General features: G+C 39.7%; 2 protein-coding genes across 4 annotated transcripts in view; one reads left to right on the forward strand and one right to left on the reverse strand.

Annotated features, from left to right (window-relative positions):
- The window catches only part of pch2 (pachytene checkpoint 2 protein), a 429,043-nt gene that overhangs the window by 230,473 nt on the left and 175,772 nt on the right, over positions 1 to 22,798 (reverse strand). The gene's annotated exons all lie outside the window — the stretch shown is intronic.
- Positions 1 to 22,798, forward strand: part of LOC139754612 (calcium-activated chloride channel regulator 1-like) — a 237,715-nt gene that overhangs the window by 53,377 nt on the left and 161,540 nt on the right. For both annotated transcript variants that reach the window (XM_071672059.1, XM_071672060.1), the window contains exons 2-6: positions 4,695 to 4,884; positions 12,505 to 12,642; positions 13,190 to 13,343; positions 13,447 to 13,624; positions 16,053 to 16,185. In XM_071672059.1, coding sequence (XP_071528160.1) covers positions 4,714 to 4,884; positions 12,505 to 12,642; positions 13,190 to 13,343; positions 13,447 to 13,624; positions 16,053 to 16,185 — 774 coding nt within the window. In that variant the 5' untranslated portion in view covers positions 4,695 to 4,713. The remainder of the gene's footprint in view (positions 1 to 4,694; positions 4,885 to 12,504; positions 12,643 to 13,189; positions 13,344 to 13,446; positions 13,625 to 16,052; positions 16,186 to 22,798) is intronic.

The following is a 22,798-nucleotide window of genomic DNA, read 5'->3' on the forward strand; positions in this document are numbered from 1 at the left end:
GCAATCCTCCTCATTGACCGTTGCATCATCTGCAAACATATTTAGGTGGGATTCCATGCCTTCAGACAAGTCATTAATAAAAACTCAAGAGGAGTAATGGTCCTAGATCCAGATCCTGTGGCACTCCACCGATTATCTCAAAAGTTCAGTTACACATGATCTTTCCCTAAAACAATGCAGGAACTCTCCACCATATTAGGTCATCCACTTGCCTTCTGATAATCTTTTTCAGAACCTTACACACCACACTTGTTAGTGAGACTGGTCTGTAGTTCAATGCCTATTCCTGGTCTTCTTTCTTATATAAAGGTATAACGTTTGTCCTTCTCCATCCTGATAGTAGTTTAAAATGTTTATCAATTGATAGTGTATCTACACATATCTTTAGCACATATGGTGAAATTTCATGAGAACCATGAGCCTTGTATGGGTTAAGTCCTTTTAGTATTCTGTCAATAGCAAGAGATATCTCAGTGATTTCCAAAACCTATTCCCCATTTCATCACAGTGTCTTCCAATAAGAAAACACCTTTGAATTTATTATTCAATTCCTCACGTATTCTTACTTCATCCTTTTACAGTTTTCCCTCTGAATCCCTTATCTCAATAAGCTGATCTTTGATAACTGACTGCTGATGAATTTAAGGAAAAGTTTTGGATGTTAACTGACTTTATTCACAACATTCTTTTCAAAGTTTTTTCCTCCTTTCTTATCCATGCTCTCTTTTACCTCACAAAGGCTGGATGGCCAGAGAGCCATTTATATCATCTTCATTACACATCTCGAAGCTCATCTGCTTTATGACATCTTTCTTACTGTTCTATCAGTATTTGAGGCTTCAAGTACCCAAACCTCTACTCCTCCACAGGAAATTTCTTAGAACCTTTCACCTGGTTCCTAGCCACTAAGCTCCATTTCCCAATCTATAGTACCATAGAAATTATGGAAGTTTGTCTAGCTTCTTCATTTATTCCTTTTATTTATGTTGCATTCCACTTCTGCTCTTTTAATGTCCTCCTTTACCACATGCTCAACCTTTAGCATTACAAGATCACTTCTTCAAATTTTTTTTTTTTTTTTTTTTTTTTTTTTTTTTTTTTTTTTATACTTTGTCGCTGTCTCCCGCGTTTGCGAGGTAGCGCAAGGAAACAGACGAAAGAAATGGCCCCCCCCCCCCCCCATACACATGTACATACACACGTCCACACACGCAAATATACATACCTACACAGCTTTCCATGGTTTACCCCAGACGCTTCACATGCCTTGCTTCAATCCACTGACAGCACGTCAACCCCTGTATACCACATGACACCAATTCACTCTATTTCTTGCCCTCCTTTCACCCTCCTGCATGTTCAGGCCCCGATCACACAAAATCTTTTTCACTCCATCTTTCCACCTCCAATTTGGTCTCCCTCTTCTCCTCGTTCCCTCCACCTCCGACACATATATCCTCTTGGTCAATCTCTCCTCACTCATTCTCTCCATGTGCCCAAACCATTTCAAAACACCCTCTTCTGCTCTCTCAACCACGCTCTTTTTATTTCCACACATCTCTCTTACCCTTACGTTACTTACTCGATCAAACCACCTCACACCACACATTGTCCTCAAACATCTCATTTCCAGCACATCCATCCTCCTGCGCACATCTCTATCCATAGCCCACGCCTCGCAACCATACAACATTGTTGGAACCACTATTCCCTCAAACATACCCATTTTTGCTTTCCGAGATAATGTTCTCGACTTCCACACATTTTTCAAGGCTCCCAAAATTTTCGCCCCCTCCCCCACCCTATGATCCACTTCCGCTTCCATGGTTCCATCCGCTGACAGATCCACTCCCAGATATCTAAAACACTTCACTTCCTCCAGTTTTTCTCCATTCAAACTCACCTCCCAATTGACTTGACCCTCACCCCTACTGTACCTAATAACCTTGCTCTTATTCACATTTACTCTCAACTTTCTTCTTCCACACACTTTACCAAACTCAGTCACCAGCTTCTGCAGTTTCTCACATGAATCAGCCACCAGCGCTGTATCATCAGCGAACAACAACTGACTCACTTCCCAAGCTCTCTCATCCCCAACAGACTTCATACTTGCCCCTCTTTCCAGGACTCTTGCATTTACCTCCCTTACAACCCCATCCATAAACAAATTAAACAACCATGGAGACATCACACACCCCTGCCGCAAACCTACATTCACTGAGAACCAATCACTTTCCTCTCTTCCTACACGTACACATGCCTTACATCCTCGATAAAAACTTTTCACTGCTTCTAACAACTTGCCTCCCACACCATATATTCTTAATACCTTCCACAGAGCATCTCTATCAACTCTATCATATGCCTTCTCCAGATCCATAAATGCTACATACAAATCCATTTGCTTTTCTAAGTATTTCTCACATACATTCTTCAAAGCAAACACCTGATCCACACATCCTCTACCACTTCTGAAACCACACTGCTCTTCCCCAATCTGATGCTCTGTACATGCCTTCACCCTCTCAATCAATACCCTCCCATATAATTTACCAGGAATACTCAACAAACTTATACCTCTGTAATTTGAGCACTCACTCTTATCCCCTTTGCCTTTGTACAATGGCACTATGCACGCATTCCGCCAATCCTCAGGCACCTCACCATGAGTCATACATACATTAAATAACCTTACCAACCAGTCAACAATACAGTCACCCCCTTTCTTAATAGATTCCACTGCAATACCATCCAAACCTGCTGCCTTGCCGGCTTTCATCTTCCGCAAAGCTTTTACTACCTCTTCTCTGTTTACCAAATCATTTTCCCTAACCCTCTCACTTTGCACACCACCTCGACCAAAACACCCTATATCTGCCACTCTGTCATCAGACACATTCAACAAACCTTCAAAATACTCATTCCATCTCCTTCTCACATCACCGCTACTTGTTTTCACCTCCCCATTTACGCCCTTCACTGAAGTTCCCATTTGCTCCCTTGTCTTACGCACCCTATTTACCTCCTTCCAGAACATCTTTTTATTCTCCCTAAAATTTACTGATAGTCTCTCACCCCAACTCTCATTTGCCCTTTTTTTCACCTCTTGCACCTTTCTCTTGACCTCCTGTCTCTTTCTTTTATACTTCTCCCACTCAATTGCATTTTTTCCCTGCAAACATCGTCCAAATGCCTCTCTCTTCTCTTTCACTAATACTCTTACTTCTTCATCCCACCACTCACTACCCTTTCTAAACAACCCACCTCCCACTCTTCTCATGCCACAAGCATCTTTGTGGCATAGTTTATCATATATTATGTTCACAGCATTCAAGCTACTATGTGTGCAGATAAAATCTAGGAAATGATGATGTATCAGTTCCTCTTATCCTAGTATGCTCTTTGACATGTTGGTACAGGAAATTTTTCTTTATGTGCACTAAAAACTTATGTCTTCATGAATTCTTATCACCAAGAGAATTCCAACTCCCCAGTATGTCTTTATTATCAGTACTTCACTATCTCTAAGAAATGAATGTTTCACTGCTTCTGTACCATCCTGATTGTTTCTTTGTTGTGATCATTGTATATTTGTCCCAGGTCCTTGCAGTTCTTTGGAGTCTTATATAATAATAACACCACTCTGCTCTTCTTCCCTACAGGTACTATTTCCATTATGCATTGTGTGAATGGGCCATCTACTATTTCTTGAAAGAGTGTGTGAGAAAAGAAGGTTCATACTAACTGTGAACTAAATTAGGTATTGAGGAGCAGCAGGAAGTTGAGACAGTTGTTTTCACTAAATTGAAATGGGAAGGACCTTGAGTAATTGGAATACTTTAGGTTATTGGGAATGGATGTGGCTACAGCTGGAGCCATGAGGACTGATATGGGAGAAGGGCTGAGATCCTGGATCCATTAAGGGTATGTGAAAGGAGAGGTTAGTATTTGTCAGGAAAAAGATAAGTATGTTTAGAGATATGGTAGCCCAGACAGTGTTATAGGGATTTGAGTCTTCGGGTTTGAACAGGAAAGGAATGGAATTGAGTGGACTTATTGGAAATGAGTTGCTTGAGAATGATATGTGGTCAGAAGCAAGTTGATAATGTAAGAGAAAGGTGTAGTAGAAAATGCAGTGTGATTGAGGAACCTGACCAGGTTGTTTGAAATGGATTGAATATATGGAAAGGATGAATGAAGAAAGACTAAGTTGATTTACTTGTCAGATATGGACAAAGGAAGGGGGAGGGGGAGACTGAAGGAGATGGAAGGAGGGAGCGGAAGAGGCTTTGGGTTATTGGGGTCTGAACAGATAAGAGATTGAAAGGCATGTTTAAGGTAGAATGAATTAGTTTGATATGTTACATGGGGGATGCAGTGGGCTAAATTTACTAAGGCAAATGAAGTAATCACGATAACCCATGGAATAATCTTTAGGGCTTGGCTTTGGATGTTAGTTTTAGTTTCAGCACATTGTACATGACTGACGGAGATTCAATGTATGTAAATTAGACCATAGTTCATTTGTTTCTGGCATAACCTCCCTCCCTTTGGTGGAAGCAGCAGTTGGGTATAAGAAAAATAGTCATGTAAAAATATTGAAGCTATCTAGCAGGATTTTAGACATTAAACACATATTTTCTAAGGTTAATTGCATTGTGTACTAATTGATGCTTAACTGTTTATCAAAGGTGTGCCACCACATCCAGGATGAAGACTGACATTTGTGTTTGGACTTTGCTGTACATGATGCTGATTGCAGTTGGTGTAAATGGGGAGTCAGGAGCCAAACTACTGAACAATGGTTATGAAGGTGTGGTTGTAGCCATTTCTCAGGAAGTAGATGAAGAGGATGGACCAGTTATCATTGCAGCCATTAAGGTAATGAATAACTTTTTTAACTAGAAAGTTATGTTGTACTCAGTGATTGCAAATTTTTGGGTAATGTACCAGTCTAGTCTTACAATCTTATTTCATTAAGAACCTTACATCTTTTCTTATGGAATAACTCTTTCTTTTACATAATGAGCTAAGACTAGGGGAGTATTATTAGGGGTGATTTTATTCTTATCCTACAATATTATTATCTCAGTAGTAGGGAGTGCTATGAAGACAAAAGAAAATGTGGAGCTAAGTTATGTCAAAGTAAATAAAACATATGCATGAATCAGCTGAACCTGTGAGAAACCTACCTTTTCTTAGCATCTCAAAGATATAAGACCACTGGTAATTTCATAACAAGCAGTTGCTGGCCATTGTTTGCATTTCTTTTGACAAACATTTCCCACTGATAATGCATTTGTGAGATTGTTTAAGTTCCGATTAATTAACATTAGAGTATTTAAGACATTTCTAGAAATCACGACAAAATGTGAAAACCACTGAACTTTCAGCAGTCTAGATTTACCTTAAATTTCAGCATTTTAATTTTAGGATACCATTTATGAGTCTTTTGCTTCACATGTGTTTATGGACCAAGAGAAGGGGTACAGAAACACGAGAAATAACAATACAGTGATCCAATGGGTCAGCTAATATGTGGGAGACTGCTATTCCTCATGAATAGCATGATGAAATAATGCCACCCAACACTCCAGGCTGAGTGTTATGGCTTCAGTGATGCTACATAGTTCATCTTCCCTCGTTTTTCAAGATGAACTTCTGGACTTTGATGTGGTAAATAATATAACTGAATGGTCATCCAATACTGACAGGTCATGGTTTGCCAGAAAATCAAAGCCTAAGATTTTCTTTAATCTTTATGTTAGCTGAGATGGCACAAGCAGCTGAATGCCCTAATTAATCTCTCTCTCTCTCTCTCTCTCTCTCTCTCTCTCTCTCTCTCTCTCTCTCTCTCTATCTATCTATCTATCTCTCTGAAAAAAAAAGAACATGCCATGAGGGCACAAAGAAATACAATCCAAATTTTTCCCCACAAGTTACACACCTTATAAAGACACCAACTCAGACACAACCAGTCTCCATCAGCAGAATGTAGACATTAAACAACACCATCACCATCCTAATCACTGAGAATCAAACTGAAGAAAACAAACTTCTTCAACACAGTCAATCACAAAACCCACAGCAACTAAATCAAGAGCACATTAAAGAAAATCCACTCTTACTGCACCAGTCCAGCCCTCACTGTTGAAGCTTTCCTGAACCATTTCAATGAAATCCTTTTTCCAAAAGGACATACCAACATACTCTTAAAACATTCTCAGAACTCAACCACAAAGCAACCTTACCCCCAGATAGGAAAATCAGGAAAAATTTACACAAAATCCACTAAGAAACACCCGCCTATCCACCTTTCACTTCCAGTGACATAAAGCCTTGATAACATATCAAACCTTCACTTGAAAAACTATGGCCCACTTGCAGTCCATTCATGTACAAATTTCTTCAACCACTCCTGAACTTCCCAGCATGATTTCTATCTTAAAACCCTCCAGATTACCTAACTCTATCTATCTCTTTATATCTTTGATGTCTATTCTCTTTGGGAACAACTTCAAGGAAGTGGCCATGGCAAAAGAGTCTCCATAACTGATGAACTACAGTGCTGCTTCTTAGTCTTTAGTGCCTAAGCCATTACAGGCCTTTGGCTAAGGGCAACTCTAGCACAATGTTTTCAAAAGCTCTTACCTAATGTTCCTATGAACTACTTTTACCTAATGTTCCTGCCAAATGTTTCAACCTACTACTACTACTGAATGCTCCAACCTAATGTTACTACCTACTACTTCTGCTTATTGTTTCTACCTAATGAACCTGTCTAATGTTCTTATCTACTAATTCTATCTATTGCACCTACCATTTTGCCAAAAAGCAGGGCAATTGCATAGCATTCACAGCAGAAAAATCTAGAGTTACAAAGAATGAGTTGTATGAGTTAAGTGTCAAGTGACAGAATGCCAGCATTCCATGTGTGGGTGAGCTAGAAAGAAAAGACAGCTACCTTGGTCAGAGAAGTACAGCTTGACAACCACTGAAGTGCTGGCTCACTATGCATCTGTCACTAACTCTCCCAATACCCAGGTGGGTAGCACCTGTATTATACCTTCCTGGTTGGTGGCTGCTTACCTACAACTCTCCCTCCCCCTCCTACTATCCTGTATCACTTCTATCCTCACTATCCAAACTCTGAAAAAAAAAAAATATCCACAACAGAATCAGACTAAACATCCCACTCTTGCCCACACAGCATGACTTTAGAACTCAAACACTCTACCACCACACTACACGCTGAGCTCACACAACACATCCTAGATGGATTCAACCAACATCCCCATCTTGTACAGCACTAGTGGCAAGAAACATCAAAGCATTTGACATTGATCCCAATACATCCTCACACAAAAAATACCTGACATCATCCTCCATAACAGTGACAAAAAGTTGTTAAGCAGTTGGCCAGATTCCTAGCTGGCTGCCATGCCAGTCAATCACAATAGCTTCACCTCTAAAACACTAAAACTCTACAGTGAACTTCCTAAAGAAGCATTTCTTTTTGCAAATCTCTATGGTCTCTGTTGACAATCACAACAAAGTTGGAACAATGGCTCACACAGGACAGAATTTCTGCATCTCTGCAAGTCTTCAGTCACTTTTAACCCCAGACAGACATGAATCCAGCTCACACTCTCCATTCACCCTGAATGAACAGTCTGTCTCACAGAACAAAACACCAATCATTCTAGGCATCATATACAACACACACACACACACACACACACACACACACACACACACACACACACAATCATACATGACATTCACTCCCCACACCAATAACAAATACAAAAAAAGCAATACACAAAGTAAATGCCTTCAGAACACAAATTGGTATGAGTGTTGGACAAGAAAACAAATCCCTCAACATCTTTTTTAAACAATTCTTCTATGCAACTTTATGTCTTACCTGCCTAGTCTTCCACCTCAAAAGCAAATATAACAAAGCTGTAAACCACACAGAATAGTGCACTCAGAACAATCACTAACTGCTGAGCAACTACAAACATTCAACACCTTCACAATAAAACAAAGTTCCTCCCAATGCAGACTCACCAACACATGCTTGGCACTCAGTCCTATGCAACAGCAATAGACCCATAACACCCAAACCCCTCTATAACCAACCACCAATCCCCAAGTAGAAATAAAAAGCCAACCTCTGCCTCACACTTCAGTAAACTGGAGTTCATTTGTTATGGTGACTCTTTCGCCATGGCCACCCCTTTGAGGGAGTTCCAATTGGAAGAGGCATTATAGATACAGATAGATAGATACATCCTTGGTAAGAACTTTTCACTGCTTCTAGCAACTTACCTCCCACAGCATATACTATTAAGACCTTCCACAAAGCATCTATATCAACCCTATCATATGCTTTCTCCAGATCCACAAATGCTACAGACTAAGCCATCTGTTTTTCTAAGTATTTCTCATACACATTCTTCAAAACAGACACCTGATCCATACATCCTCTACCACTTCTGAAACCACATTGCTCTTCCCCATTTAATGCTCTGTACATGCATTCACCCTCTCAATCAATATTCTCCCATATAATTTCCCAGGAATACTCAACAAATTTATGCCTCGGTAGTTTGAACATTCACCTTTGTACAGTGGCACTATGCATGCGTTCCACCAATCCTCAGCCACTTCACCATGGTCCATGAATACAATGAATATCCTTACCAACCAATCAACAATACAGTCCTCGCCTTTTATGATAAATTCCTCAGCAATGCCATCCAAACCCGCCTCCTTGCCGGATTTCATCTTCCACAAAGCTTTTACTATCTCTTCTCACTTAACCAAATCATTCTCCCTGACCCTTTAACTTTCCACACCACCCTATATCTGCCACTCTATCATCAAATACATTCAACCAACCTTCAAAATATTTACTCCATCTCCTCACTTCATCACTTCCTGTTATTACTTCCCCTACTTGCCCCTTTCATTGATGTTCCCATTTGTTCTCTTGTCTTACGAACATTATTTACCCCCTTCCAAAACATCTTTTTATCCTCCCTAAAATTTAATGATACTCTCTCACCCCAACTCTCATTTGCACTCTTTTTCAATCCTTGCATCTTTCTCTTGACCTCCTGCCACTTTCTTTTATACATCTTTCGGTCATCTGCACTCCTTCTTTGCAAGTACCGTCCAAATGCCTCTCTCTTCTCTTTCACTAACAATTTACTTTTTCATCCCCCACTCTCTACCCTTTCTCATGCCACATGCATCTTTTGTGCATGCCATCACTGCTTCTTTAAATACATCCCATTCCTCACTCATTCCCCTCACGTCATTTGCTTTCACCTTTGGCCATTCTGCACTCAATCTCTCCTGGTACTTCCTCACACAAGTCTCCTTTCCAAGCTCATTTACTCTCACCACTCTCTTCTCCCCAACATCCTTCTTTTTTGAAAACCTCTACAGATCTTTACTTGCACCTCCACAAGATAGTGATCAGAACATCTCTCCAGCTGCCCCTCTCTGCATATTAACATCCAAAAGACTTTCTTTTACACACCTATCAATTAACATAATCCAATAATGCCCTTTGACCATCTCTCCTATTCACATATGTATACTTATATATATCTCTCTTTTTAATCCAGGTTTTCCGAATCACCAGTCTTTTTTCAGCACACAAATCCACAAGCTCTTCACCATTTCCATTTACAACACTGAATACTCCAGTTACACCAATTATACCCTCAACTGCCACATTACTTACCTTTGCATTTAAATCACCCATCACATTTCTGGAGAAGTAACCCTACAGAAAAAAATTAGAAACAAAAAACAAGAAAACCATATGCACAGTGTAGACAAATGATTTAACAGCAAAACACAGTGCATAGAGCAATTTTTGCTCTGCCTAAGCTTTTCCACCCCTTCTGAGATTACAATATGAAATTCCTTGGTACCCTTATGTTATTATTGACTTGCAGCCTTCCCTTATCCCATAATGATATTCATTGTTTTGACAAAGCAAAGCAGAATTATTTTTCCCTATATTTCCCCCCAACAACACTAATAAACAACATCTCAGAGGAAAGTCTTAAAATAAGGTCAGCTCCAATTGTCCCAGGAACAGTATAAATGCTTTACCAAAAAACAAGCAATGGGTTTTGATGAAATTCTGAATGAATTCTTAAAACACCTCCCTATACAAATGGAACCTTTGATTCTGCATTACATGTGAGCATTTATCACAAATAAAAAGCCCTAGGATTAAGTGGCAGCTCCTTTGAATGGCTGAAAACCTATTTGAAAAATCAAATTTTTTGTCCAAATCCTTCTTTAGCACAAATACAAAAAAAAGGGTGCCAAGATTCAGTATCAAGCCCTGTCCTCTTTAATTTACTAATGGTAGATGGTACTTCAGCATTTATTTATGCAGAGTACATCTCATTTGGCAGCATAACTTCAAAGAAGCTCAAACAGAACTTCAAGAAGCTGTCAGTAGTATCAAAAGATGAACAGAAAGGAGGTTCTTAAAAAAAAAAAAGATAGGCATCCAATACACCCAGATAAATTGTCAGCACAAATTTGTAAATGTAATGCTGAAGGACCCTCACTTACCTAGAGAATCATAAAGTATACTAAAGTACCATCTGCCTTAATAGATAAATGCTGATGAAAAGGCTGGGAGGAACTAAATGGGGTTCATTTATACAAATCAGTGTTGTCCAAAAATGAAGTTGAATAGAAAATTGTAGCTGCATTTTGTTCAGCATCGTAATTAGTCCTCAACAAATTTGACAGTCAAAAGTTCAGCACCTTGAACTGCATTTTGCTCCACAAAAATATCAGCACTTGAACTAAAACTCCAGTGAAGATCCTAACTAAAAGGTCAATGGTTGGCAAAAGTCTCACTCTTTGCCAACTATGTACACATTAATGGCCATCCCTAGACTTAACAAACTGGGCATCTCTGCTTCAAAGTCCATTTGTCGTTGGAGTCAAAATACAGTAGTAGGATCCTCCTAAGAGAAATGAAGTTCTCTCCAGACAAATCATTTCACAAAGAGCACCAAGGTCCCCAGTTGTTAATCAGTATTTACTTGAAATACTGGAGAACTGGAATAGGAGGGGTAACCCCCAGTTGGGTGAAGCACTTTCTTCTTCACTTATAGAAGAAAAGTATGCAAACTATTTTCACATGTATACAGATGTATTCTAAATAGCAAACTCCAGCTAAGCAGCAGTTTATCTTCCAGGGTGTGTTCTAACCAAAACATGGAAACTTTATGATTTCACATACTTTTAAGTGCAGAACTCAATGGCATATACAGCGTCCTACTTAAGATTCCTGAGAATGTTCCATCCCAATCAAAAGTCATCTTATGACTCAGATCAGCACTAACACTAACTGCACACACCGTATGAGCATTGAATGCATATATTTGTCATTTAATTCATTACCCTGTACTGACACTCGGTACACTATCTACTTACAATGGGTCCTAGTTTGCAACAGTATTACAGGAAATACAGAGGTGGATACTGTAATGAAATTGGCTAACATCATCCAGTGTATTGAACCTTTCCCTTTTGATCATGCTGAGTATAAGTACATAAGCAGATGATCATGAAAGAAAAATGGAATTCAGATGTACAAGTAAACCTCCAGTACACATATCGACACAACTTTAGGAAAGATTAACAACAACATCTGCGGACCTTTTCCAGTTAGAGCCACTTAAACATTGCAATTACTTGACTTCGAATATGACATTGTGGACTTACGGCATATCTACAAGGAATTAGACTCACAAGTTCTCATACTGCTTATGGTGGCCCAATCAACCAGAATCTATAAAGCATCTACTCAGTTGCCCATGATACTACAGTGCATGACTGATACTGAAATACAAATTAGACCACATTTACATTTAGAGGTTTTTAAAATCCAAGTATTATTAAGGGGAACTTGCCTTGAATTACTTCTTGAATAAACAAGTATTAAATCCACTTGGGGAATTTCTCCATGAATCTGGACAACTTCAAAGAATCTGAAAATGCATCACAAGATTTCAAACATCAGCACTAGAAAACCGAACTATTCAGGGCTGGTTTGAATATCCCTGAAACAAGATGAAGAAGCATATACAGGCCAATGGGTTCTTTTGTGTTTGTGTGATATAAGATTCATTAGTCTTTTTATTTCATAACCCTAAGCACTTATATTTTTAAAATGTATATACCTGAATTACAGTTCTTTCATACCATCCATATTTACTATTGCAATAAAGTAGAATCAACAGCAGAGCTGAAAACTTGCTCGTAGTGAATTTTTGGAATTTTTGTAAATGTAGATAAGTCTTTGTTTGAAACTGTACAGAAATATATATACAATGATAATAGAGATTACAAGTACTGAAATTCAGTACCATATAATATAATGATTTTATCTTAAATTTCTTCCATGTTGATTATGCCATAATTTTTTTTTTTTTACTATTTTCAAAGGAAATGATAGGTGAAGCATCAAGACGACTTTACCGAGCCACACATCAGAGGGCATATTTCCGAACAGTAAAGATCCTTATTCCAAAGTCTTGGTCAAACACCAGTGTCAATGACAATGCACTCAATGAAAATTTCCAGGTAAGATTTTATGCAATATTGATGATTTGACTATTGAAACTCCTCCATTCTTATGTGAAGATTGTACAGCCTGATAGTAGTCTTTACTTTCTCCCCTCAGTTCAGCATTCAGTTTCTTTCATTCATGTGACATATTTTCTGTTTATTAATGTTCTTTAAAGAAATTTACATATCATTAAGCTCATTAACCTAATATGTCACCTATATAACATGGCTAACACTTGGGAGTCTCTTCTTCATTGTTTTCATTGTCTGCATTCTGTCTGTTCATCATTGGGAGTGACAGTTTATTCTGTAAGTTAACCTTTATCACAACTTTAAAAGTGTAACTGAAATACTCATATAACCTCATATATTTGTTCCTCAGTATTTGAGGAATTAAATGGCATAATCTGCAACTATTTGTATTTTCTCTTATTTTGCTCTCAAAAGTGTGCTGCAATGCGGGTGACACATGTTCCATGGAACATATTTCAAATTTACTAATAGGAGATGCAACCTTTGAGTTTTTTAGAAATCTTCATAATATTATTATGAATCTTTACAGGACAGTGATATCCATGTGGATATAATGAACCGTGTGTATATGAACCAACCATATACACAACAGAGTGGTGGTTGTGGTGACCCTGGCTTATATATTCACTTCACTCCTGAGTACCTCACAGATCAATCCCAAGCTGCTTGGTGGGGACCACGGGGTATGTTCACAAATTTACTGAACTTTAAGATCATACATTTGTGGTAGAATATTCCAATTGAGTAAAGTCAGGCAATAATTGTTTCTGTTATTCTATCTGGTAGGTAAGGTGCTACTACAGGAATGGGCCAAGCTGAGGTGGGGAGTGTTTGATGAATTGGGTTATCCTGGCGATGAAAGCTTCCCCCTCTTCTATATCTGGAATGATAACAGTGGAGCATCCGGAGGTGGGACTATTCTTCCCACCTACTGTGCCAACACGCCAGTAGAAGGACGTCGTATGTAAGCAAAGCATCTTGCTCCTGTTTCCATGGGTGTAACCAGGTTTCAGAAAGTGTAGGGGCCTGTGTGAAGTGTTGGAAGTTTAGGTAATTACTGATTTGTTACCTATTTGTTCTGTGTGGGTGAGGGAGTTTTATACTCATGGAGTCCCATCTCTTGAGCATTCTCTGTTGTCAAACAACTTCTTATATTTCCATATGTTGTCTGCATTAACCATGTCCTTAGTCAATCTGTTCCATTCATCCACCAATCTTATACTATAAAAGTATTTTTTTACCTCCTTATTTGCAAGTTTCTTACTTAATTTCATGTTATGTTTTCTGGGTACTCTATCCCTACATCTTCAAAGAACTGTCAACTTCATCAATCCCTTTTATAAACTTGAAGGTGGCAACCAGGTTCCCACCTCAGGCTTCTCTCTTAAAAGGTGGGTAAATTCAAAGCCTCTAGCCTTTCTGTATATGCCCTCCTCTGGACCTTTTCTCTGAAGTTTTTGTGCTTCTTTAGGTGTGAGTAACCAGACATGAGAAGCACCTTCTACAGTGTCCGCAAAAATCCTAGTCCGCCTCCCCGTACATTTTCAGAGATGATGTCACACTTACATTTTAGTACTCTGTCATCTCTCATATGACCTTGATTACCATCCACAGATATTTGAGGATGGAAGTGGGAAAGTTCCTGAAGTATTCTACGTCTATTTTTGGGGTCCATAAGGTCTTGATTTCTTGAATGAGGTGAGGCTTTAATTGGGGGAAATATTTTTGACTCATGGTGAGGTGCCTGAGGATTGGCGGAATGCGTGCATAGTGCCATTGTACAAAGGCAAAGGGGATAAGAGTGAGTGCTCAAATTACAGAGGTATAAGTTTGTTGAGTATTCCTGGTAAATTATATGGGAGGGTATTGATTGAAAGGGTGAAGGCATGTACAGAGCATCAGATTGGGGAAGAGCAGTGTGGTTTCAGAAGTGGTAGAGGATGTGTGGATCAGGTGTTTGCTTTGAAGAATGTATGTGAGAAATACTTAGAAAAGCAAATGGATTTGTATGTAGCATTTATGGATCTGGAGAAGGCATATGATAGAGTTGATAGAGATGCTCTGTGGAAGGTATTAAGAATATATGGTGTGGGAGGCAAGTTGTTAGAAGCAGTGAAAAGTTTTTATCGAGGATGTAAGGCATGTGTACGTGTAGGAAGAGAGGAAAGTGATTGGTTCTCAGTGAATGTAGGTTTGCGGCAGGGGTGTGTGATGTCTCCATGGTTGTTTAATTTGTTTATGGATGGGGTTGTTAGGGAGGTAAATGCAAGAGTCTTGGAAAGAGGGGCAAGTATGAAGTCTGTTGGGGATGAGAGAGCTTGGGAAGTGAGTCAGTTGTTGTTCGCTGATGATACAGCGCTGGTGGCGGATTCATGTGAGAAACTGCAGAAGCTGGTGACGGAGTTTGGTAAAGTGTGTGGAAGAAGAAAGTTAAGAGTAAATGTGAATAAGAGCAAGGTTATTAGGTACAGTAGGGTTGAGGGTCAAGTCAATTGGGAGGTGAGTTTGAATGGTGAAAAACTGGAGGAAGTGAAGTGTTTTAGATATCTGGGAGTGGATCTGTCAGCGGATGGAACCATGGAAGCGGAAGTGGATCATAGGGTGGGGGAGGGGGCGAAAATTTTGGGAGCCTTGAAAAATGTGTGGAAGTCAAGAACATTATCCCGGAAAGCAAAAATGGGTATGTTTGAAGGAATAGTAGTTCCAACAATGTTGTATGGTTGCGAGGCGTGGGCTATGGATAGAGTTGTGCGCAGGAGGATGGATGTGCTGGAAATGAGATGTTTGAGGACAATGTGTGGTGTGAGGTGGTTTGATCGAGTAAGTAACGTAAGGGTAAGAGAGATGTGTGGAAATAAAAAGAGCGTGGTTGAGAGAGCAGAAGAGGGTGTTTTAAAATGGTTTGGGCACATGGAGAGAATGAGTGAGGAAAGATTGACCAAGAGGATATATGTGTCGGAGGTGGAGGGAACGAGGAGAAGAGGGAGACCAAATTGGAGGTGGAAAGATGGAGTGAAAAAGATTTTGTGTGATCGGGGCCTGAACATGCAGGAGGGTGAAAGGAGGGCAAGGAATAGAGTGAATTGGAGCGATGTGGTATACAGGGGTTGACGTGCTGTCAGTGGATTGAATCAAGGCATGTGAAGCGTCCGGGGTAAACCATGGAAAGCTGTGTAGGTATGTATATTTGTGTGTGTGGACGTGTGTATGTACATGTGTATGGGGGGGGTTGGGCCATTTCTTTCGTCTGTTTCCTTCCGCTACCTCGCAAACGCGGGAGACAGCGACAAAGTATAAAAAAAAAAAAAAAAAAAAAAAAAATTTTTGAAAAAGAAACATTTCAGTATTTAATTTATCCCATTTTATAATTTGAAACCTGCTTTTCTGTGCAGAGACAAGACTGAGAGAAGTGTATGCAGATTGACATCCCAAGGAATACCTGACGAAAACTGCCGTTTTCTGCCATTCAAAGACCAGGATGCAACATCCTCACTTATGTCATACCCACTTATCTTCAGTGATTCAGTAAGGACATATCTATATGTATATTCTGCACTAGATCATACATGTGCTTAGTTTTAGGTGAGCATTACTGCAAAACTTTGCATTAAGTATTCTGATCAGTGTTGTGGGGTCATTGACTGTCATGCACGAATAGCAGGTGACCTAGATATTAAGAATGTTGTATGGCTTATTTTGCTGAAATAAGATTACTTTTTTTCATTATTATTGTAGTAAAACTTCTGTTATCCATAATTCGAGATGACAAAGTATTCAAAAAGTTTTTTCCATTTTCTTTAGCAACCATCATCAAAAAAATCAAAAATTAAAAAGGATTCTTAAAATATTGAAATCATGTGCTTACCACACCACAGCAATTAAGTGTACTCACCACCTGGTGTTTTGTGGCACTGATGGTTGTTTACCATCTCCCATGTGCTTTCTGGCACAGTGTTGTGTGCTGGTCTTGCACATTTATATATTTTGTGCATCTTAGATTACTGTTATGGACAAGGGGCCCCTTTCAAGTATTATAAGCAATTGCATGACAATTCCTCAAAGCCATCTAGGTCTTGCATGAAGTGCAAAAATTTTAAGCCTCAAAAAAAAAAAAAAAAGAATTTAGTAGTGCTAGTCTAAGGCAGCACTTATGAAAAACCTCAATACTGACACAAAGACTGTCTATGACATCACCAAGCAAGAGAAGAATACCAAGGCATTTAGTAATGTTGATTTGCTTACATATATTATTTCCTCCGTGTAAAATATTTACAAATACGTAAAATAAATGAAAATACCCAGTCCTTGCTTTATGCAGGATCACTTTGTGTGATTTCGCTATATGCAAGGAAACTACTTCTACCAATCCCTCTTTTTATACAGTCAAAATTTGCTATTATGCAAGGATTCAGGTGTGTGGTAGAGAGTGTGCCAAAACTTTGGTGAGGGTTGGCAGGTGGACTAGGCTTAGGTGGAGTGCACTATGTTCCCACCAGTGGGTCAGTTTAGGAGTTACCACAATTACGAGTGGATCTCTGCTATTTGTGCAATTTGGGTGTACCTGCTAATATGGTTTTCCTGCGACCTGCTGTGTTTGTGTTTGTTAACATGGCATGCAATGTCCAGTAACATCCTCTCGTACCTGAGAACCTGTAGTTAAAAAGAAAAGAACCTCACTGACTTTAAAGAGGAAGCTAGAACTCTTACGATGTGCTGATGCTGGTGAGGGAGCATCAGCACTTTGGTGTGCTTACAGTTTGGGTAGGTGCACAATCCACAATATAAAGAAGAATGCAGAGAAAATTTGAAATGCTGTGGTCCACTCTACTCCACTGTCTGCCAAGGTAACCACAAGGGTTGGAAACCCACTTATGGAGATGGAGAAAATCCTTTCATGATACATAGAGAATGAGGTGAAGAAAAGCAGCCTTAGTAACTTTTATCTCAGGTCTAAAGCTCTGAAGAGTTATGAGCGTTTAAGTAAAGAAGACATTGTTGCTGAGGCAGAATCATTTCAAGCAAGACAGCTGGATAAGTTTATTTGACATCAGAAGTTACATAATGTGAAGGTATCAGGAGGATCCATCAGTGCTGAATACAAAGCTGCTACACACATCCTATTTTTCTCTATGTTTATCAGTTCCTTATATGTGATTTCTCTTTGTCAGAGGTTTCTGCAGAACATAAGACTAGCATAAAAATGGGGATGGGTGTATTACAATTTCTGAATTATCTAATTTTTTTTCTCACAATCACTGTTTCCTGTATTAGCAAGACAGTGCTAGGAACAGACAATGAAAGACTGCATCCACTCATCCATTCTTTAGCGGTCATGTCTAAAGCACTGAAACCACAGCTCCCTATCCAAAACCAGGCCCCACAGACCTTTCCATGGTTTACCCCAGATGCTTCACACGCCCTGGTTCAGACCTTTGACAGCACATTGACTCGCAGTATACTACATCCTTACACTTCACTTAATTCTATACATGCATTCCACCCTCCTGCAAGTTTAGGCCCTTATCACTCAAAACCTTTTTCACCCCATCCTTCCATCTCTGAATTTGTCTCCCTGTTTTCCTTGTTCCCTCCATTTCTGACATATATATCCTCTTTGTCAACCTTTCCTTTCTCATTCTTTCCATATGTTCTAACAATTTCAATACACCCCCTCCAGCTCTCTCAACCAAACTTTTTATTACCACACCTTTCCCTTACCCTTTTATTACTTACTCGATCTTCATATATTTGATTCCCAACACATGCACCCTCCTCCGTACAGCCTCATTTATAGCCTGTGCCTCAAATCCTTATGATAATGTTGGAACTACTTATACCTTCAAACAAACCTATTTTCCCTGCAAAATAGCATGCTCCCTTTTCACACATTCTTCAGTGCTCCCAGATCCACTCCCCCTCTCCCTCCCTATGAATCATTTCTACATCCCTGGTTCCATTCAGTGCCATTTCCACTCTCAGGTGTCTAAAACACTTCACTTCCTCCAAGTTTTGTTCAGTTAAACTCGCATCCCAACTCACCTTTCTCTCAACCCTGTTAAACCTAATAACCTTGATTACATTTACTCTCAACTACCTCCTTTCACACACCCTTCCAAGCTCAGTCACAAACTTCTGCAGTTTCTCGCTTGTATCTGCCACCAGTGTTGTATTATCAGCAAACAACAACTGACTCACTTCTCAGGCCCTCTGATCCCCCACAGACTGCATACTCACCCTTTCTCTGAGACTTGCATTTACTTACCTCACCATCCCATCCATAAACAAACTAAACCTCTAATAGTGACATCACACATTCTTCCACAGACCAGCCTTCACTTTGAACCATTCACTCTCCTCTCTTTCTTTTCATACACTTACCTCACACCCTTGATAAAATCGAGTTCTTACTATTTCTGGCAGCTTTCTTCCCACACCATATATTCTTAAGACCTTCCACAAGGCTTCTCTATCAACCCTATCATATGCTTTCTCCAGATCCATAAATGCCACTTACAACTCCTGTTTCTCTAAGTATTTCTCACACATTCTTTAAAGCTAACAACTGATCTACACATCCTCTACCAGTTCTGAAACCACACCACCCCTCTCTAGTCTGATGCTCTGTATATGCCTTCGCCCTCTCAATTAATATCCTTTGATACAACTTGCCAGGTAAACTCAACATACCTATACCTCTGGGGTTTAAACGCAGTGACACTATTCGTGCATTACGCCAATCCTCAGGTACCTCAGAACAACTCTTACATACACTGAAAATCCTTACCAGCCACACTTACATACACTGAAAGTCCTTGCCAACCACACTTACATACACTGAAAATCCTTACCAACCAATCAACAGCACAGTCACTCCCTTTCTTAATAAATTCAGCTTATACCATCCACTCCAGCCGCCTTGCCACATTTCATGTTATGTAAGGTTTTCACCAAATCTCTCTTCACCAAACCACTCTCCATGACTTTCTTACTTTCCTTGCCTCCCCAATCCAAATATCCTATATCTGCTACTTTATCATAAGACACATTCAACAGTCCTTCAAAATACTTGCCCCATCTCCTCACTACCTGTGACCACTTTTCCTTTTGCCTCCTTTACCAATGTTATATTTGTCATTTACTTGTAATTGACCTCCTTTCAAAACATCTTATTCTCCCAAGAGTTTACCGATACTTGCTCACTCCAACTCTCATTTACCCCTTTCCTCTTGACCTCCTACCACTTTCTCTCATAAATCCCCCAGTCATTCGGACATCTTCCCTGTATGTACTACCCAAATGCCTGTTTTTCTCCTTTATTTCATTTTATCATTTTTTATGTTGAAGGCTCCAGTCACAGACAAAAGTTCACATCAAGGCCAGGCCTAAATTGAAATATAGAGAGAACTTTTTCTCTTTTAAACTATTCGCCATTTCCCACATTAGCGAGGTAGCGTTAAGAACAGAGGACTGGGCCTCTTTTGGAACATCCTCACCTGGCCCCACTCTGTTCCTTCTTTTGGAAAATTAAAAAAAAAAACGAGAGGGGAGGATTTCCAGTCCCCCGCTCCCTCCCTTTTAGTCGCCTTCTACGACACGCAGGGAATACGTGGGAAGTATTCTTAATCCCCTATCCCCAGGGATAATAGAGAGAACTATGAAACAAAAAAAAACGGAAAAGGAAAAGTATTTACAAATTTTTGAGAAAGTGAAAGATTTGTCCTTTGAAATGTGCTAGGTCATAGTTATTCGGAAAGACATGAGAGGGTAGAGATTTCCAGAGCTTTGGCATGTACGGAAAGAAGCAGGTATCATAATGGCCCACCCTTGAGTTGCTGATAGCAGAGTATTGTGTGGTCTAGCTAGTGGTGTGGGCACACAAGCAGCCAGCTCCCGGGAACAAAAACCAAAAGCAATACCTGTAGAAGAGGGAAAATGAACAAACATTGCAGCATAGGACAAGGGGGTCAAGTTTGCTATCAACTCAACCCTGTCAAGTAAGGATTTAAAGGAAAAAAAGGAATTTTTGTTGTCCATAATGGTATGTACGATAACTGCAGAGGTTTTACGACATTATCAGACTCTTATTATTATTATCATTATTATTATTATTATTATTATCATTATTATCATTATAATATATATCATTATTATCAATTGGGAGGTGAGTTTGAATGGAGAAAAACTGGAGGAAGTGAAGTGTTTTAGATATCTGGGAGTGGATCTGGCAGCGGATGGAGCCATGGAAGCGGAAGTGGATCATAGGGTGGGGGAGGGGGCGAAAATTCTGGGAGCCTTGAAGAATGTGTGGAAGTCAAGAACATTATCTCGGAAAGCAAAAATGAGTATGTTTGAAGGAATAGTGGTTCCAACAATGTTGTATGGTTGCGAGGCGTGGGCTATGGATAGAGTTGTGCGCAGGAGGATGGATGTGCTGGAAATGAGATGTTTGAGGACAATGTGTGGTGTGAGGTGGTTTGATCGAGTAAGTAACGTAAGGGTAAGAGAGATGTGTGGAAGTAAAAAGAGCGTGGTTGAGAGAGCAGAAGAGAGTGTTTTGAAATGGTTTGGGCACATGGAGAGAATGAGTGAGGAAAGATTGACCAAGAGGATATATGTGTCGGAGGTGGAGGGAACGAGGAGAAGAGGGAGACCAAATTGGAGGTGGAAAGATGGAGTGAAAAAGATTTTGTGTGATCGGGGCCTGAACATGCAGGAGGGTGAAAGGAGGGCAAGGAATAGAGTGAATTGGAGCGATGTGGTATACCAGGGTTGATGTGCTGTCAGTGGATTGAATCAGGGCATGTGAAGCGTCTGGGGTAAACCATGGAAAGCTGTGTAGGTATGTATATTTGCGTGTGTGGACGTATGTATATACATGTGTATGGGGGGGGTTGGGCCATTTCTTTCATCTGTTTCCTTGCGCTACCTCGCAAACGCGGGAGACAGCGACAAAGTATAAAAAAAAAAAAAAATATATATATATATATATATATATATATATATATATATATATATATATATATATATATATATAAGGAGATGGAGTGAGTATTTTGAAGGTTTGTTGAATGTGTTTGATGACAGAGTGGCAGATATAGGGTGTTTTGGTCAAGGTGGTATGCAAAGTGAGAGGGTTAGGGAAAATGATTTGGTAAACAGAGAAGAGGTAGTAAAAGCTTTGCGGAAGATGAAAGCCGGCAAGGCAGCAGGTTTGGATGGTATTGCAGTGGAATTTATTAAAAAAGGGGGTGACTGTATCATTGACTGGTTGGTAAGGTTATTTAATGTATGTATGACTCATGGTGAGGTGCCTGAGGATTGGCAGAATGCGTGCATAGTGCCATTGTACAAAGGCAAAGGGGATAAGAGTGAGTGCTCAGATTACAGAGGTATAAGTTTGTTGAGTATTCCTGGTAAATTATATGGGAGGGTATTGATTGAGAGGGTGAAGGCATGTACAGAGCATCAGATTGGGGAAGAGCAGTGTGGTTTCAGAAGTGGTAGAGGATGTGTGGATCAGGTGTTTGCTTTGAAGAATGTATGTGAGAAATACTTAGAAAAGCAAATGGATTTGTATGTAGCATTTATGGATCTGGAGAAGGCATATGATAGAGTTGATAGAGATGCTCTGTGGAAGGTATTAAGAATATATGGTGTGGGAGGAAAGTTGTTAGAAGCAGTGAAAAGTTTTTATCGAGGATGTAAGGCATGTGTACGTGTAGGAAGAGAGGAAAGTGATTGGTTCTTAGTGAATGTAGGTTTGCGGCAGGGGTGTGTGATGTCTCCATGGTTGTTTAATTTGTTTATGGATGGGGTTGTTAGGGAGGTGAATGCAAGAGTTTTGGAAAGAGGGGCAAGTATGAAGTCTGTTGTGGATGAGAGAGCTTGGGAAGTGAGTCAGTTGTTGTTTGCTGATGATACAGCGCTGGTGGCTGATTCATGTGAGAAACTGCAGAAGCTGGTGACTGAGTTTGGTAAAGTGTGTGAAAGAAGAAAGTTAAGAGTAAATGTGAATAAGAGCAAGGTTATTAGGTACAGTAGGGTTGAGGGTCAAGTCAATTGGGAGGTAAGTTTGAATGGAGCAAAACTGGAGGAAGTAAAGTGTTTTAGATATCTGGGAGTGGATCTGGCAGCGGAT

This window comes from Panulirus ornatus, chromosome 17 (assembly GCF_036320965.1).
Source record: "Panulirus ornatus isolate Po-2019 chromosome 17, ASM3632096v1, whole genome shotgun sequence".
NCBI classification, from domain to species: domain Eukaryota; kingdom Metazoa; phylum Arthropoda; class Malacostraca; order Decapoda; family Palinuridae; genus Panulirus; species Panulirus ornatus.